Raw genomic sequence first — 16,728 nt, 5'->3', positions numbered from 1 at the left:
TGGATCCTCAGATCAGGCTGCCCTTTCTGGAGGATTTTCTGTTGCAGCAGCAGGATAGTGTCCTCCACCCAAACCCGTCTACTCTCTGCCTTCTTGTGACTGAGATTGAGCGGCAGCAGTTGACAACTTTCGACCTTCCTCCAAATGTCTGTAATGATATTCTATCAGCCAGACGTCCCTTCACCAAGGCAGTATACGCCTGCCATTTGAAGAACTTTGTAGCATGGTGTGCAGAAAAATCCATTTATCCCCTTTCTACTCCCCATTCTGAAGTCTTGCTTTTTTTCTTTCCCTTGCCCAGCAAGACTGTGCACGGGGCACCCTTAAGAGTTATATATCTGCTCTTTCTCCCTTCTTGCAGCTGCCTGATCAAACCTCTTTGTTTAACTCTCCTATTGTACATAGGTTTTTGAAGGGTCTCGTCCACCTCTTTCCCCCTTCGCCTTTCAATATGCCTCAGTGGGACCTTAATTTAGGTTCTCACTTTTTTGATGAGTGCTCCTTTCTAGTCTCTCCACAACTCTCCCACCAGACTTCTCACAATAAAAACAGACTTCCTGGTGGCAATTCCATCTGCACACAGAGTGAGTGAGCTGCAAGCCTTGTCATTTAAGCTGCCTTACCTCTCAGTCTATCTTGACAAAGTGGTGCTTCACACTAGGGCCTTCTTTCTGCCTCAATTAGTCACCCCTTATAATGTAAGGCAGTCAATCACCCTGCCTACCTTCTATGCCCCTCTACATTTCTCTAAAGAAGAGGAGCGTTGTCCTTCTACCTTGACCACACATGAGAGGTCCGGGTGGTTGACCAACTCGTCGTGGGGTATGTTGGTGCAAAGAAAGGTCAGGCGGTACAGAAGTGAACCATCTCTTGCTGGGTAGTGCTCTGCATCAAAATCTGGTTTGCACTGGCCAAGGAGCAACCTCCTGAAGGCTTACGAGCTTATTCCATCAGAGGTAAATCTGCAACCACTGCGTTGGCACATGGAGTTCCGGTTCTGGACATGTGTCAGTCAGCAACATATGCTTCTCTACACATGTTCACCAAACATAAGTGCCTGGACAGTCAGGTCCGTAGGGATGGGCACTTCGCCCATTTGGTCCAACAGGACTTCTGTGTGTAAAATTGGTCTGCAGACGCACCACCAGTGGTGGTATTGCTATCTATGCAAGGGTAAGGAATCTGCGGCTAGAAGTCTCTATCAGATTAACAAATTACTTACATTTGGTAATGCCTTATCTGGTAGAGATTATATCTAGTTGCAGATTCCGTACCATCCACCCCGCTCTGCTGACACGTTTCTAGGGTCAGGGCGGATTCTTTTCAGGGCCCTAATTTATCCACACCAGTGTCAGTGTTTTTCATGGCTCTGTGCTCTTGTAGTCAAAAGTTGTGAAAAGTAACTGATATCAGCACACCGAGGTGGTGCCTATATAGGTGCTGCAGATGTCACTTCCGGTGCGACAACGCACGCAGAGCTGATGGACACCACCACCCGGCGGGCTGGGGACCTGCTCATGAAAAATCTTCGGGATCCAGTCTGATGCAAGGGCAAATTCAATTGTAAGGGACATGCGGCTAGATATAGTCTACTAGATACAGCGTTACCGAAGACAAGTAACTTGTTCATCAGGATGTGGGCAATGTGATCATACTTCTTCAGCCCCTGGATGAAATGTGCTAAGACGCACTAGTGAACCAAGCATTCTTACAAATTGTAATAACATGTGTACCAATGTCTTATGTAGCATCCTTAACACCATGTATTCAGCATTATACTCACCTTGCACAGCTGCAACACACACTGCATGACATATGCTGCAACACAATGTACGACAACAACACAGACACTGCCAGAGAACAACAGGCACACCGGCATACCATGCTTTTCCATCATTTGCATTTTGCACAGTCTCAATACACGCTGCATGATATTTACCATACATTTGGGTAGCATGCACAATGATAGTGCATACACTGCCACAAGAAACATGCACACTCATATACCATGTTTTTTATTAAAAATCTGCACAGCCACGACATACCATGTAAAACAACTACCATATATTGTCACACTGTGCAAAGCCACAGCACATATACTGCCAGGAGCAACGTAATACCATGCTTTTCTATAGCAGCAGCCACGCACTGTGCACAGCCACCGCAAAAACAATGCTTAATAGCCACTACGCACATCCACAGGACACAGTCTGCACAACAGTCACATAAGAAACCATGGCATATCCACCCAACAAATGTCTCATGTTAACCTGGGCTTAACAGGTGCTAGAGAGGCCACTGTGTGATTAGCTAGAGTGGGGAGTCGCCTGGTCAGTGTCTTCACTGACCTCAAGGTGACAGCCTAACCGAAGATCTGCAAGCGAATCTTCATTCAATTTTGAAAAGCACCATGGCTAGTGCCCCAGGGGCGTAGCTTAGTAAGTGAGATTCGGGGTCTGGAATCATAAATTTCCCAACTCAAATACAGTATGCTGAAGGGTGGAAGGACGACCAAAGTTTGTAGTACATTGTTACCATGAGGAGCAGGTTCAATACTGATTTGCATTTGGTGGGCCCCTGTCTACAGTCCTGATAAATAATAATAAGTTAAAACCTCTATTCAAATGAGGATGACGACAAAAAACAACAAAGGCATAGGAGGCCCGACTCAGGGTCCCCAAACCCAACTCTAATGCTTAGAATGTATGTATTCAGGGAGTGGGGAGGGGGGTCACACCCCAAATACCCTCCCCCGCTACACTTCCCTCGACGCAACGCCCCTCCAGCGCCTGACCAGTGGGGTGGCTAGCAATGATTTAGCGGGTGCTGTGGCACCAGGGCCCTGGGTCCTTAGTGGTCCCCCGCGCCCCAATTAAAACTGCTTATAGTACCACCTTTGCTTTCTGCCACTAATAGTTTCACCGACATCCCCTTATAGAGTGCGATGATGCAAAAGAAACGGCTACTCCCATATAAGCCAGTGCTTTAAATAGAAATGCACAAGTGCAGGTACTCACTTTGATAGTACGGCTTGCTTCTGAGAAGTGCCAGTACTCTCCCACTAAATGTATTGCAGCAGTGCTGAGAAGAGCAGATACTCTCTATTCCAAATTAAAGAATGGCAGGTGCTCAGTACTGGAGAGTACCTGCCCAATGAAGATGCTCTCCAATTCAAATGAAAGAAGCACAGGCAGGGCACAAGTCCTAAAAAAAATGAAGTGGGGGGACGCTGACGTCACGACAGGAAGTGACCTCACGAAAGGTGGCTTGCACCGTCAGACTCATTGACTCCCCTAGCTCACCCCTTAGATGCGATTGCATCAGAGAAGCCAGCGCGTGAGCAATGTTCTGAATGGGTTACGATCTCGCCCCAGAGAGGCCAAAGAGTGAATGTGTGGCTCCATTTGCTCCAATTATTAAGCTTCGGTAAAATAAATTGGGGGGACGCCGTCCCCCCGCGTGGTACTCCGATTCGAGCCCTGAGCACAGGTACTTATTTAGTACCGGACAATAACTGCCCATTTAAAGCACTGTGTATGCAAGCGCTTCAGTGTCCCACATAGTGGTATAAGCGTTATATAAATGCTGCAATACAATACAATACTCATAACTCACCTGGTGCGCTGCACATCCAAAGGGACAGACAAACGCAACGCTTGGCGCGTGCTGCAAACCCCGGTCTACCGCTGGGGGCGTGGCTAGACGGACATGCGGGCGTGGCGCTGCGCTCTCATAGGCAGGGCGACCGGTAGGGGCGCGGCCTGAGCGATGGGCGTGGACCCGCGCGCCGAGCCGAGCGCGCGCGGTGGGGGCGTGGCCTGAGCGGTGGGCGTGGACCCGCGCGCCGATCCCAGCGCGCGGTCTGAGCGGTGGGCGCGAGCCTGCGCTCTCATAGGCGAGAGCGCCTGTGTGGGGGCGTGGCCCGCAGCCCGCTGTCAGGTGGATTTCCACATGCCCCGTCTGTGCTCTGAGTAGGCTTGAGCTGCAGCCGGGCAGCGCGCGCGAGGAAGAGCGGGGACCCCGGAGCACTGCACGAGCCACCGAGGGAGGGCAGGAGCAGGGAGAGGAGAGGCCCGAGCAGAGACCTGCCCCCCGGGACGGGACCCCCGGCTGCAGGCAGAGCCCAGCGCCCATGAGCGGGGCCGGCGCCCCCTGAGCACCGCCGAGATGAGAGGTGAGAGGGGCTCAGCGCGCGCAGCTCGAACCCCACAGCGCCGAGCCCTGCTGCACGGCGGGCCGGGGCTGCCCTCAGACCAGGGGAGGGCAATGCCATGCACATTTATTTAATGCGATTTTATATAGCGCCAACTTTACCCGAAGGTATCAGAGCGCTTTACCTAAGAACCAGTTGCAAAACCTAAGGATTACATGCGATACATAAAAGATACAAACTGAAAAAATTGCAAATGTACAAGATGTAAAGTCACACAAAGAAGAGATATAAGCAGAAAGAAAAATTGCAAATGTACAAATAGTAAAGTCACTCAAGGAAGAGATACGAATGGATATACTCTCATCCAGAGTGATGTGTGAGGACTGGGTGGAGTACGTTTCTCTAGATATATGAGAAGGGAAAGGTACATTTTTATGTAGCGCCCACCCGAGGTCTCGCTGCCTCTGTGCAAGGGATGGACGAGGTGTTGATGTGCAGCTCATGGTGACTTCTGTGGTTCAAAGTAGTGTCATCGTGATATTGCTAGTGTCCTAGTGAGGTTGCAAATTTGATTTATTGCATATTTGTGATAGTGACTTTTTAGTTATGGCTCAATCTATTTATTTGCTGTTCCAAATACAAGAGGCAACATGTCAATTATTCTTACAGATTCACCCCAGTGTACGCATCGAATCCCAGGTTATTACCTCGTTAATAAAACTTTAGTAACGTGAACGCACTGTTTCCTGCCTCAAAGGGGGGGCTGACTGTAGGGGTGTACAGTGGAAAACAACCATGCTAAGGCAAGGTGTAGAGTAGAGGTGTGTCTCGCTTCTCCAATTTACGCCTTTATTCCCTGGTACAATATCTTGTGTATGAGTAATATCCATGAAAACAATCTTTGCAGATAAGCTGAGAGTAATATACTGCTTATTAGAAATGTTTATGGGAAAGGACTGGGGTCATGACCCACCATGACCTAACTTACCATGAGTCACGGCCCCCTACACTGCTGCACACCAGAAGGTTCAATGCGTAACACTGCCCCAGCGGTCTAAGCATCTGTATATCTCCGCCGCCGGTGCGCTGCCCGACTGAGCTATCTCACGTAGCCATTTCAGGCCAGCTGTCACGTAATGACTCTGCCATTCATTCCTGCAGCCACACAGAGCAACGTGGGTGTTTCATTAGTCATCCGGTGTCCTGCCTTCTCACAGACGTACGAGTGTATGTGTTTTAGTACTTGCTGTATTAAATACAGTACTGTCTATTTTAGTGGCAGCCATCACAAACTAAATGATGGATTCTCTATGCTTCAAAATTAGATGTTCACTCATTCGTGTACTGGAAGACGGGTTCAGAGATCACGGGCTAACGTGATTATTAGTAATATTAACAATATTAATGCTTTGATATCATAGTCCACTAAAGTAATATATACACATACATATTTTATCAAAAGTGTTTTACTTGATTTCTTTGACAGCTCGCCATAGCTTGAAATAGCGCTAGTTCCCCAAATAACAGCACGCATATATTTTTTTTAATTATACATTTCTCTGTATGTTATCAAGCTCAGATTCAGTTTTGAACCCACGACCTTGAAGTTATTTAGATATTAAAACAAAAACTGCAATAAACCAACAGAAAACCTTGTAATCAGTGATTTTAGTCACCTCTTGCCAGCACCTGGAAGTAATCCATGTATGCAGTGTGCGCTAACACTTAATGTGTGAATAAACAAACAACGGGCCGGCCAGGATAGGGAACCAGTTCTGTAGTACCAGCCCCATATTGTACGAAGCAAGCACATTACACCCATCCCACCACCTGACTGCGTATTTGGGGATAAGGGAGTGATTAAAAAAAAAAAATGTTATAGTGCTTTGAAGCTGCAAACTCATGCCAGTAGCTGCAGTATTATTATTCTTACAAGAATACTGCACCTGCGAGGTGTTCTGCTGACAAGCGATGGGGGCGCTATAAACCCCCCTACAAAGAAGTAACTAACTGAATACCCAGCGCCATGCTTCAAGCCGCTACTTCTGTGGCGTGTAGTGACGTCATTTAAGACCTGCTGTTTGAGGTGCCCCCACACCTCAGTTAGCCAGTGCTCCCACTCTTCACGGTCCTCCGTTTGGTTGTCTTTCATCCGGTGCTGCTCTGGGCTCAGTGCAGTTGCAATGGTTTTCTGGATATTTTGTGCACCAGATGCTCAGTGTTGTGTGCATTCACGCTTAATGTTCTGTGCATAGTGTCCTCGAGTGTGCAGCCGCCAGATCTGTTTCTGCACATCTCTTGTTTTGTGTGTAGTGTAAATGCTTGTTGTGTGCACCGCCTGCTCGGAGTTTACACAGATTCGTAGCACATGTAGGCCTGATATTGTGTACCCCTCACTCTCCACTTTAAGTGTGCGTTCGATGAAGCCAGCCTCTTGTGCACAATATTGTCTATACTGTAGGTTGTGTGCTCGATGGTGTCTGCATCATATGCTTCTTGTCTGTTCCTTTTGCTTGGTGTCTGCCCCTATGCTCAGGCCGTTGTGCATCGTTTGCTCAGTGTTATGTGCAAAATATAGCCCATGTTGCCTGGATTATCTTTAAATTATACTCACTGTTGTTTGCACCGAATGTTCCACGTTTCGAGCTCCTCCATATGTAATCTGCAGAGCCTATGGGGCATCACCCACAGGATAGACCGTTGATTTTGCAAAGAATCCTCCCCCACATAGTGGTCTGTGAACACCCTGATGTTTGCAGTCAGTACTCAACAGCGAGTATTTTTCTTCTGGAGGGTCTGCCCGCTGGACGGTGGTTCTTCTGAATTTTCAAGAGTGCCGGCACCAAATTTGCTCCAAATTTCGTCTTGAGGCTCTATGTTGGCTATGAAATGGTATAACCTGTGATCCTCGCTGGATTAAAACTGTAAAATATAATCGTGAACTGTGTATTTGTGAAATCCTGACTTGATGTACACGATATTGTAGCTCGCCTACCAATCCGCTCCCACACTTAATGTACAGTGCTTCGTTGCTGCCTAGCTAGATAGGTGCTATATAAATACCGATACATACAAAACCCTATACTTCATATTACCTGCAAAGCATGCATGAAATTGTAGACGCCATATGCTTGCCCTGTATTCGTTATGTGTGACGTATTGCCATTGTTGTGTACATTGTAAGCTGAATGTTGACTGCACCATTTTTTTTATTTGTGTGCACTGTACACTAGTGTTGTCTGCACTGTGTATTTGATGGCGTCTCACCACATGAATGGGTCCATCAGAGATGGCCAGTGGCAGCTGTTTGTAATACTTGCTTGCCCCACCCCCCGACCCTGCACTGTGTATGTGATGGCGTCTCACCACATGAATGGGCCCATCAGAGATGGGCAGTGGCGGCTGTTTCTAATACTTGCTTGCCCCACCCCCTGACCCTACTGAGGCCATCTCTGTAGGAGCCATGTTTACTTTCTGTTCTATAACAACAAAAACAAAACGGTGAGGTAGGACCCAGGGGAATATTTAAAGACCAGCTCTATGAACAATCCCCAAAATTACGCAACAAACTACAGCGTTCAAGAGGGTCTAAAAAGGCCAAAGGCTGAGTGTGCGGTCGGCAAACATTAGTTGAACAGCAAACCAAAAGATGACCCTAGAAAAAGGTACGCAGTGACAACTCGTTCGATGTTCAAAAAGGTACCCATCAGTCACCACACGAGACCGCCCTTCATCATTTGGGAAATTTTCATGGAACCATCGATGCAAGTTGTGAAAATAAAGGAAGAGGGAGACTAGATGGTTAATAGTACTCCTTACCTAAATAGCAACAGTATGGTTTAATCACTTAGTGAGGCTGATAAGTGATGCAAGTGTGGTATGACTGGGGAAGTGCAGTGCAAAAACTAAAAAGAAGGTGAAAATAATTAGAAAAAGGTGTCTAAAATTGGGTCAGGGAGCACATAATACATGTTTATTAGGGTGATGCTCGAACTTTCTGTTCTATGCCATACCCCTGGAGTACTTGAGGTCAATAGGGGGCTGTTGAGGGGCTAAATTTGTTCGGTCGACTGTGTTTCGTCATCCATGTTCAATCTGTGGTTGATGTGGGTCTCACTCCCTCTGGCATTTTTGGGAATTGCTCACCCTGACGCAGTGTCTCGCGTTTAGTTAGACATTTCTCAAATGCCGACAACCCAATGCCACCCTTGTTCATAGGTTATGGTGAACACCTCCTGCCAGGTAATTACGGACACTGTTTCCAGTCCTGGACATGACTATGACAGCTTAATGCATTCTGGGTGTTGTAGTTTGTTTTGATTCGGTTGAAGTAATTCGACTAACAAGTCTGAAATCAATGATTTGTAGGTGAAAAGTTCAGGACTTGATTCATTGTAGCTTTGAGTCAAGTGGTAAACCTACTGCAGGTCAACAGTGATTGTTATTTTGAAAGAATATTGTGCAAATTCAGGGTGCCCTCCAGAAACAAGACATGGCTGAGACCTGGACCCAGCAGCCTTTTGCTGCCGTGCTATGCACAATCATGGAGTGCTCTGGGAATGCCGGCTTCACTCCCATTGGCACTCCTTGGACACGCCGGAGGCATGAACGGGCGGGATTCTTTTCCAGCTGCCACCAAAGTCGCTCTGTTGCTAGGGAGCGGCCTGCTGTCAGTGTCGGCACACGGGCTGGCATGGGTAGAACCTGGCCATTCATAACCATTGGGTGGTGGCATGGGGAGGTGGTAATATACGTATAATTACGACTCTCCCATGCACTTCTAATTCAGCTGGCTCTTACATAAGGTTATTTACGGTTCTGGGTGGTAATTTTATAGGATCTGCTATGCGTGTAATTCGTGCATAAAGCTAGTTCACATGTAGATATATGCCCTCTCCTAGGCAATGCCTTTAATATGTTAAAAAATGTACAAATCTATACTATTTTTCCCATGCATTGCTTGTAATGGCATGGGGCTTGTGTGCATGTAATTATGCAGTCTCTTTGCTTTGGTTAAAATGGCACAGTGCTAGTATGCATGCAATTATGGCTTATCTGTGCACAGCTTGTAATATCATGGCGCTAGTGTAAATGTAATTACGGTGCCTCCATGCTTTGCTTGCACTTGCATGGGGCTAGTATGCATGTAATTACGGTGCCTCCACGCGCTGCATATAATGGATTGGGCCTAGTTGGCTTGTAATTAAGGCGTCTCCTGAAATTGTTAGAATGGCAAGGGGCTATCACACATGTATTTACATTGTCGCAATGTTGTATGGTGATCGTTTGTGTAATTAAGCCTCGCCATACTTTGCTTATAATCCTACCACACAAATTTCGTTACACCACTATAATGTTGCGTAACTTGCAGCATTTTGCATTACGCTTGTTATGAGAAAATTTCCAAAATCATGCGCATCACCTAGTTTAAAATCCTATTGGGTGAGCCCTGGAACGAAGCAAACCACCGCTGTTGATCGCTGCACTTCCACTTTTTTAGGCTCAAAACGTGTCTTCGTGCTCAAAATGGCCACAATGATGCATTTCGCGCTCAAATATAGCGCTAAATGCCAGATTTGCATTTCTAATAATTTTGTGCTATTTTTTCGAAATTTTGCTGAATGTTTCTGAAATGTTCAATTAAGCAATAGGAAATGATGTAAGTATTGCACACTTCTGCTTATAAGGGCATTGGAGGTGTTAGGACCTCACCCATGTTTATAATGTCATGTAGCTCTTGTAAATGTAAATATAGGTTCTTCCTGCAGTTTTTATAGTGAAGTGTAGACCGTCAGAGATGTAGTTAAACTGGGCAACCGGTGAGTGGAGTCACAATACTTCTCAGTAGTAAGGAACGTCCTAGAACGCCTATTGTTGGCGATTGTTATTGGCGCAGAACTGGGTAAACCAAAGTCTTTCTTTTATTTTAGTTCACTGAATGGACCTCTTAAAGCTTCTCCCGTGACAGCTTCTAATGCATGGAGCTAGGGAAAGTGAAATGACATCTCAGGCAGTGCACGTGCACGTGCAGTTGCTGTTTCTCATTGCACTCTGCACATCCTTACTTTGGGTCTGCCCCTCTACCAGTGTTACTGGATTTTTTTCGTTTTTGAGGCTACAGCGTTTACCGAATGATTATGAATTTGCCACCTTTGTCACATAATCCACCGTCTGCTGCATAATCTGCAGGTATTAAAAAAAAAAAAAGTTTCTGGCTCGTATGGATCAAAAGTTACTAAAAGCGCAGCGATACATGTTGCTGCGCAGTAGAAGGGCCTTCACAAACGTTGACTGGTCACCTTTCTGTTGCCCATTGCTGTATTTGAGTGTTAAACTAGTACTAATGAGATGAAACAAAATAATAAAGTAATACTATCACAAAAAGTGCTGTATTGGACCACATAATTTTCCATTTGTTGCTGCATAATGTAGTCAACCTTGTTGCATAAGTTGGTCCTCCCCTGACTCAGATAATTCAGGTGGCCCTGCCCTATGCATTATATATGATGGTGTGAGACTCAAGCCAGAGCCCTCCCATCCAGTGTTTGCAGTAGCTGCACATACCGGAGCCTAGTGGCACCCTGTGTTATGTAGCTCACTATGTAAGTGTTCTACTTGCTTTCAACCACCTCATTATGTCCTGTCCCTCCCTATTATTACATTTAATGAGGCTCAATGTTGTTTGGTAATACCTTCTTCTAAGCATTGCTTGTAATGGTATGGGTGGGCCTGCGGTAACAATATGGCAAAAGTGTATACTTAGACGGGAGACAGCCTGTCAGAAGACACCGGCACTTGGGCGAAACACAGGCGCGACGCATAGAAAGTCAGTGGTTACATAATCGGTGGCAGACATGGAAACTGAAACACGCCAACCAGACTGCAGTGGATAGGAAATCCCACATCTTAGTGGAAACCCACCTTCTAGAAAGCCCATAGCACGAGGAGGTAGGGTGACCACCTACCGCAAGGACTTTACGGACACTCTTCCCAGTTCTGGATTTTTAAGTTATAACCCAATGCATTCTGGGAATCGTGTTTTCCTTTCCTTAAACTAATCTGATTTAGTGGCACAAGTGAGCTGTACAAAGCAACATAACATTTGTATTATTGTGTTTTTTCCCATTCATTGCATATGGTGTCATGGTGGCTGCTATTGGTGGAATTACTGTTTCTCCTATGCATTGCTTGTAAATGGTATAGGGGCTGCTAGAAGTGTGATTGCTGCGTACCCCAAGGATGGTATCTGATGGCGTGCGGTGGCAATATTAGTGGAATGCCCGCTTTGCTTCTAGTTGTGTGAGGCGTTGCACGCTACTCCACAACCCAAAGGTGGATTAGTAGAGGGAAAATAAGCATTGTCATTTGGAATGGTAGACCAGCGAATCCGTAAGTTGGGTGAATCGTTTAGAGGAAGAAAGAGTTTGGAAGGGGTTATTTGGGAGTTCACAGTAGCAATAGAGGTTTGGGGATGAGTCGGAGTGGAGGTCAGGATATTTGAGAAGAGGAATAGGATGATTCCTATAAAGGTGATTTGATTAGGTTTGGGGAGTTAACTTTTTTTCTTTCTCTGCATTGGTAGGGAAATATATAGATACATGTCCACACATAGGATGTATACATACATAGAGATTTTAACATGATACACATATGGAAAATTATTGGGAGATATAAAATTGTACTGGATAAAGTCCTATATGTACATGCATGGATAAATATTTACAAACTCATGCTTTCCGTTTTTGTTGTAAATTATGTTTTTTTGGGGGTGAGTTGGTCATTTTATTCCTACGGCTTCTCCAATAGCTTGTTAATAACGCAATGAGGCTGCTATTAATGTGACCACGGCTTTTCCTATGCAATGTTTTGAGGCTACGTCTGATGTAAATACATCACCTCCCATGCATTGTTTATAATGCTACGGGATTGTGTATGTGTAACTAGGACTTCGTTCTTGCTTTTCTTCCACATTCACTGTGCAGCTTTTAGTGTAATTACGCCTTTTCAACTGGTTTGCATAATTTTGATTACGTCTTCTATAAGTGTCATGCCAGGGATTGCTTCTTGTGGTGTAGAGGCGGTTATAGGTGTCATTACGGCTTCTCCTTTGTTTTGCGTATAATACGTGTGGGCTGCTAGACGTGTGATTACGGCTTTGCCTTGCATTATGTCCAAAGCCAGTTATTTAATTCTTCAGACAATCGGCAGCTTATAGATCTGTCAAAACCAAAAACTCTTAATCTTCTTTTGAAGTGCGAGAGATGGGCTCACACTGTCTCCTCCTCCAACACCGGCTCACTTTATAGCTCCTTTTCTCAGGCTTTCTTTATTCCTTTGGGAAAGTTATAAGGAGAAAATAGGATTTAACACACCAAAAATTGAAATCAAAGTGATCCAATGAGTGCAGTATGCTCTATATGTCTTATATAGACCTAGAAATGCAAAGTCACTTCATACTGCTGAGCAAAAAGCTTAACTCGCTTCGACTGCTCCAATGTCACATACTCATTAAGACTTTATTTGCCGTGTTATAGATATAGTGAACTGCATTAGAATGAATTTACACACTGGGCAATTAAACGGAAAACATATGTCTCCGAATTCAATGCATAGAGCTCACTGTGCCTTAAGGCCGCACGTATGGCAATTCATATGCTTTATATTTAGGAAGGATGATGCATTTTTGGTAGATGCGGTGTGTCCAGATGTCTTTGCGCTTTGAATTTTAAGGTTTCTCTTATGAACAGTGTATGTGGTAGTAGGCACTATACGATTGTATTTGCTCAGATGAGAACGGCAGAGTTGGCATGAAGGTAGAGAGAGATTTTTAAAATGTAATTCTTGTTTATGTTTTAGTGTACAGTCGTTCATTTCGTCCTCTGTATAACTGTCAAGAGTATCTAAGTGTAATGAGAGTTTAAAATGGTAAATTACCTCTGGCTACTAAACCTAGGGTAGCCCTTGGACTATATTATGCAAATGAGAAAGGCACCTCTTAATTGCAATGGGCACAATATGTTCTCTCCTGTCTTTTTAGCTCCCCTCCTCGCATACAATTCTTTGTTTTTGGCCCTTTCCATCTCCCTCTGTTGCTTACTCTCCGTCACTCACTTTACTCACCACTCTCTCTCTCCTGACTCTTTGTATCTCTCTAACTCTTTTCATTCTCCACACAATCTGTTTGTACTGATCAGTCGGCTGTCTTTTTCATCAGCACCTTTCGTTATTTCCATCGCTCTTTATCCGCTCTCTCTCTTTACTAATCTGTCTCTTTGGCGGTTTTCTGTTAAGATACTGTCTCTTTCTCTCCTTCAGCGGCCTTTGTCAATCATCAATTTGAGTAGGTCTCGACTCTATAGTCCCTTCTATGCCACACTCACTCTCCCTGGTCCTGCAAGCTGTCTCTCTCCGGTGCTGACACTCTCACACCTTCTTGTAGCTGAAGGTAAATTAATGGGGTACTGCAGGAAAGAGGCGTCAAGTGAGACAGGTCACAGAGGGAAGGAGAACAATGTTTAGTGTGTTTCTTTTATCGACATTTAACTTCTCTTTCTCTCTCTTTCTCTCTCTTTCTCTTTCTTTCTCTTGCTCTCTCTTTCTTTTTCTCTCTTTCTCTCTTTCTCTCTTTCTCTCTTTCTCTCTCTCTCTCTCTTTCTCTCTTTCTCTCCTTCTCTTTCTCTCTCTTTCTTTCTCTCTCTCTCTCCTTCTCTCTCTTTCTCTCCTTCTCTCTTTCTCTCCTTCTCTCTTAATTTACTTTGTTCAGTAGCCCTCCCGCCCGCATCACATCTTCTGTGGATGGAGCCCATCCTTAGCTCTGCAGCCACGTGCCTCTTTCCATTGTCCCGCCCCTTCCTGTCACGCGTTCTGGACAGCCTGGCCCTTCCGGCTGGCGTCAGAAGACTCCAGCCCGGCCGAGAGTTGGCTTCGGGCCTGCCTGGCTCCGTAGTTCCCTGGTGCCCTACATATACCATGTGACTTGCTCATATCTTTTGTGACTGGTTTTACGTGACTGTACAGCTAACATAAAAAAATTCTCGAAAAATACCCACTATTTGTAACAGAAAATGACTGTCAGACTGTTGGGCAGATTTTCTGGTCTGAACAACATCTAAAGGCCCAGAATTACATTCAATTGTCTAATACGAAAATTAGCATATTTCGTGTAACTTGAAATTTAGGAATATGAGAATTTCGCCAGCATAATGAAAACTTGGCCCAGGCCTAGCACGGTCTAGTACATTGTGGGAGCGTTGTCACTAGTTGTGTGCTGCTTACACCAAGGCTTTAGGGACCGGGGTGGAGAAAGACACCTGGCGGAGGCACCAGCCCGACCGGCCTTTCAGCGGCACCTCCTCAGTCCTCTGTGGCACAGTTCACCAGTACCCGGGGCTTCTTGCAAAGTGTATTCTGAACTGCACCCTTCAGAAGGTCCCACGTTGGCACATCTTACTTGGCAACATTCTGTGATGAAAGATGCAGGATTTATGCAGGTTTCAAAATGACGGATTAGCATAATGACACCGTCACTGAAGTGATGTCACATGGCCTTCTACCTCATTATGCCATCAAGCGAAATGATTCCTTCCATTGTGGGGATTTTTGAGAGCACCACACCTCTTGAATACTGGGGTCAAAGACCTTAAACCTTTTTACGTGAATCACATTCTAACGTACTGTGCGGCCTACCTCTGCACACAACAGGCATCCATGTTACCGAGCTCTGTGCTCTGCATTAAGTAAGTTAGCATATGGGGTAAATGCACCCTTTGCAGTAGTCTCTACACTATTTGTGGCTCAAGGGTTGGAAACTGGGCAGAGAGAATGTAGTCCACAATTTTTCAGCAGTCTTTAAAATGACCTCCTATGCTGATGTGTAATACCAGGGGTGTTACATCAGTTATTGACCACCTTAGTACATGTGTATTTTTCTTGAGTAAAACTGTGAGTGCCTAGTTGTCAGGTAGCTTCATGTGACAAGGGTGACTTTCAGCAGGTCCTACTTTTGGGACCGCTGCGCTAAGAAATCTGGGACTCGTAGTTTTACCTCTTCCAATTGTATGACCAGAGCATTAACCAATTGAGTGATTTTACTCTAGAATCCTACACACATCATCTCAGTCAGCGGCCATATGTCACCTGTGTGTTTTATCTAGCTGTGGTGTTCATATGGCATCACTAAGCATATGTCCCAGCACGCTTAGTTCCTATTTATTGAATGAAGAGGATTGGTTGAAAGTTACTTTAGCGAATAGGTAGGGCCGATATTCTAAAATTTCTCACTGGTATCTCATTACATCATCACAGTATCTCATTCGAAAGGCTCTAAAAAGGAGTCCTCCATTGCTTAATTTGGTCTTGGAACAGAAATCTTGTTTTTACGTTGATGAGACATAAAGCATATGTCGCTGCTGGCTGGGTATTGTCTGTGGCAGGGGTTAGAGCATCGCTTGTGGATTACGAAGCTTGAAATGTTCTATTTTTGTGCATTTCCCCTCTAAAAAAGTTTTTTTTTTATTTCAAACAATTTTATTGACAGATTATTATAATTACAGTACAGTGTATAAACAGCGAGGGTAGTACAGCTGTGCACGCAACGCCGTTATGGTTACATTGGGCGTGTCCTAGGAGCATGGTGCTGGGCTGTGTTTTGTGCCCCTTTGCGGTGAGCTGACTGGCGAGTTATGGCGATTTACAGTACTACCCCCAGGTAGGAAAGGAAGAAGATAGAAAGAAAGAAGGAGGGGGTGTGTGTGGGGGTGGGGGGGGGGGGGGTACACAGAGCCGGCAGTTATATCTTTGCCTTTCAGGCGTCCGGCCTTCTGTGTTGTGACTGAGTAGGGCGCCTTACGGGGGTTTGAAGGAAATCAGGTGTTTGTCAAGGGCGTTCCACATGTCCCCTTTTGCTGAGTGGTTCGGTGAGTAGTTTGCCGTTATGTTGTCTGCCCCCCTAAGGAAGGTGATCCAGTTGAGCCAACCTTTGAAGGTGGCCTTCCTGGTGTCCTTCCAGTTTGTGAGGATTATTTTCACTGCCGCGGTGAGCAGGAGGTCAATCAGGTCTCTGTCCTCCATAGATTGGGGTTCTGGGGTCATGAATGTTGTGATTAGCCCTATGAAGTTATCCTGAATGGGAAAGCCTACTATGCTACTTATAAATTCTCTTATTTTGGACCAGAAAGCCCTGACTTTGGGGCAGTTGAGGATCAGGTGTTCGAGGTCCCCTTTCTCTTTATGGCAATTCCAGCATGTGTCGTTCTCCCTGATCCCGGCTGCGGCTAGGCGTGCCGGGGTCCAGAAAGCTCTATGTAGCAGCCAGTATTTCGTGTGTGCCAGTTGGGGTGTTACTTTATTTTTGGCTGCTGAGTTCCATAAGGCTATTTTTTCCCTGTCGCTGAAGTTTCTGCCCAGCCTAGTTTCCCAGGGTTCAAGAGCTTTGTTATTCAGTCTTGTTGTAACTGGGCTGAGTAGTTTATAAAGATGGGCTGTCTGATGCCCCGTCTTGTTTAGGTTCGCCATGTATTCGAGGATGGATGGGGGGTTGGGCTAAGGTTTGCCTTGGATATCGCTGATTTAATTTT

General features: G+C 45.5%; 1 protein-coding gene across 1 annotated transcript in view; it reads left to right on the top strand.

Annotated features, from left to right (window-relative positions):
* Positions 1-3,981: 3,981 nt before the first annotated feature.
* LOC144797580 (nuclear receptor ROR-beta-like) overlaps positions 3,982-16,728 on the top strand; it is a 118,117-nt gene continuing 105,370 nt past the window's right edge. The window contains exon 1 of the mRNA XM_078668246.1: positions 3,982-4,174. Within this exon, the coding sequence (XP_078524372.1) occupies positions 4,168-4,174 (7 nt within the window). The 5' untranslated portion in view covers positions 3,982-4,167. The remainder of the gene's footprint in view (positions 4,175-16,728) is intronic.

Source organism: Lissotriton helveticus, chromosome 12, assembly GCF_964261635.1.
Source record: "Lissotriton helveticus chromosome 12, aLisHel1.1, whole genome shotgun sequence".
Classification (NCBI taxonomy): domain Eukaryota; kingdom Metazoa; phylum Chordata; class Amphibia; order Caudata; family Salamandridae; genus Lissotriton; species Lissotriton helveticus.
Note: the sequence above shows the minus strand (reverse complement) of the source record. Positions and strands in the feature narration are given on the sequence as shown.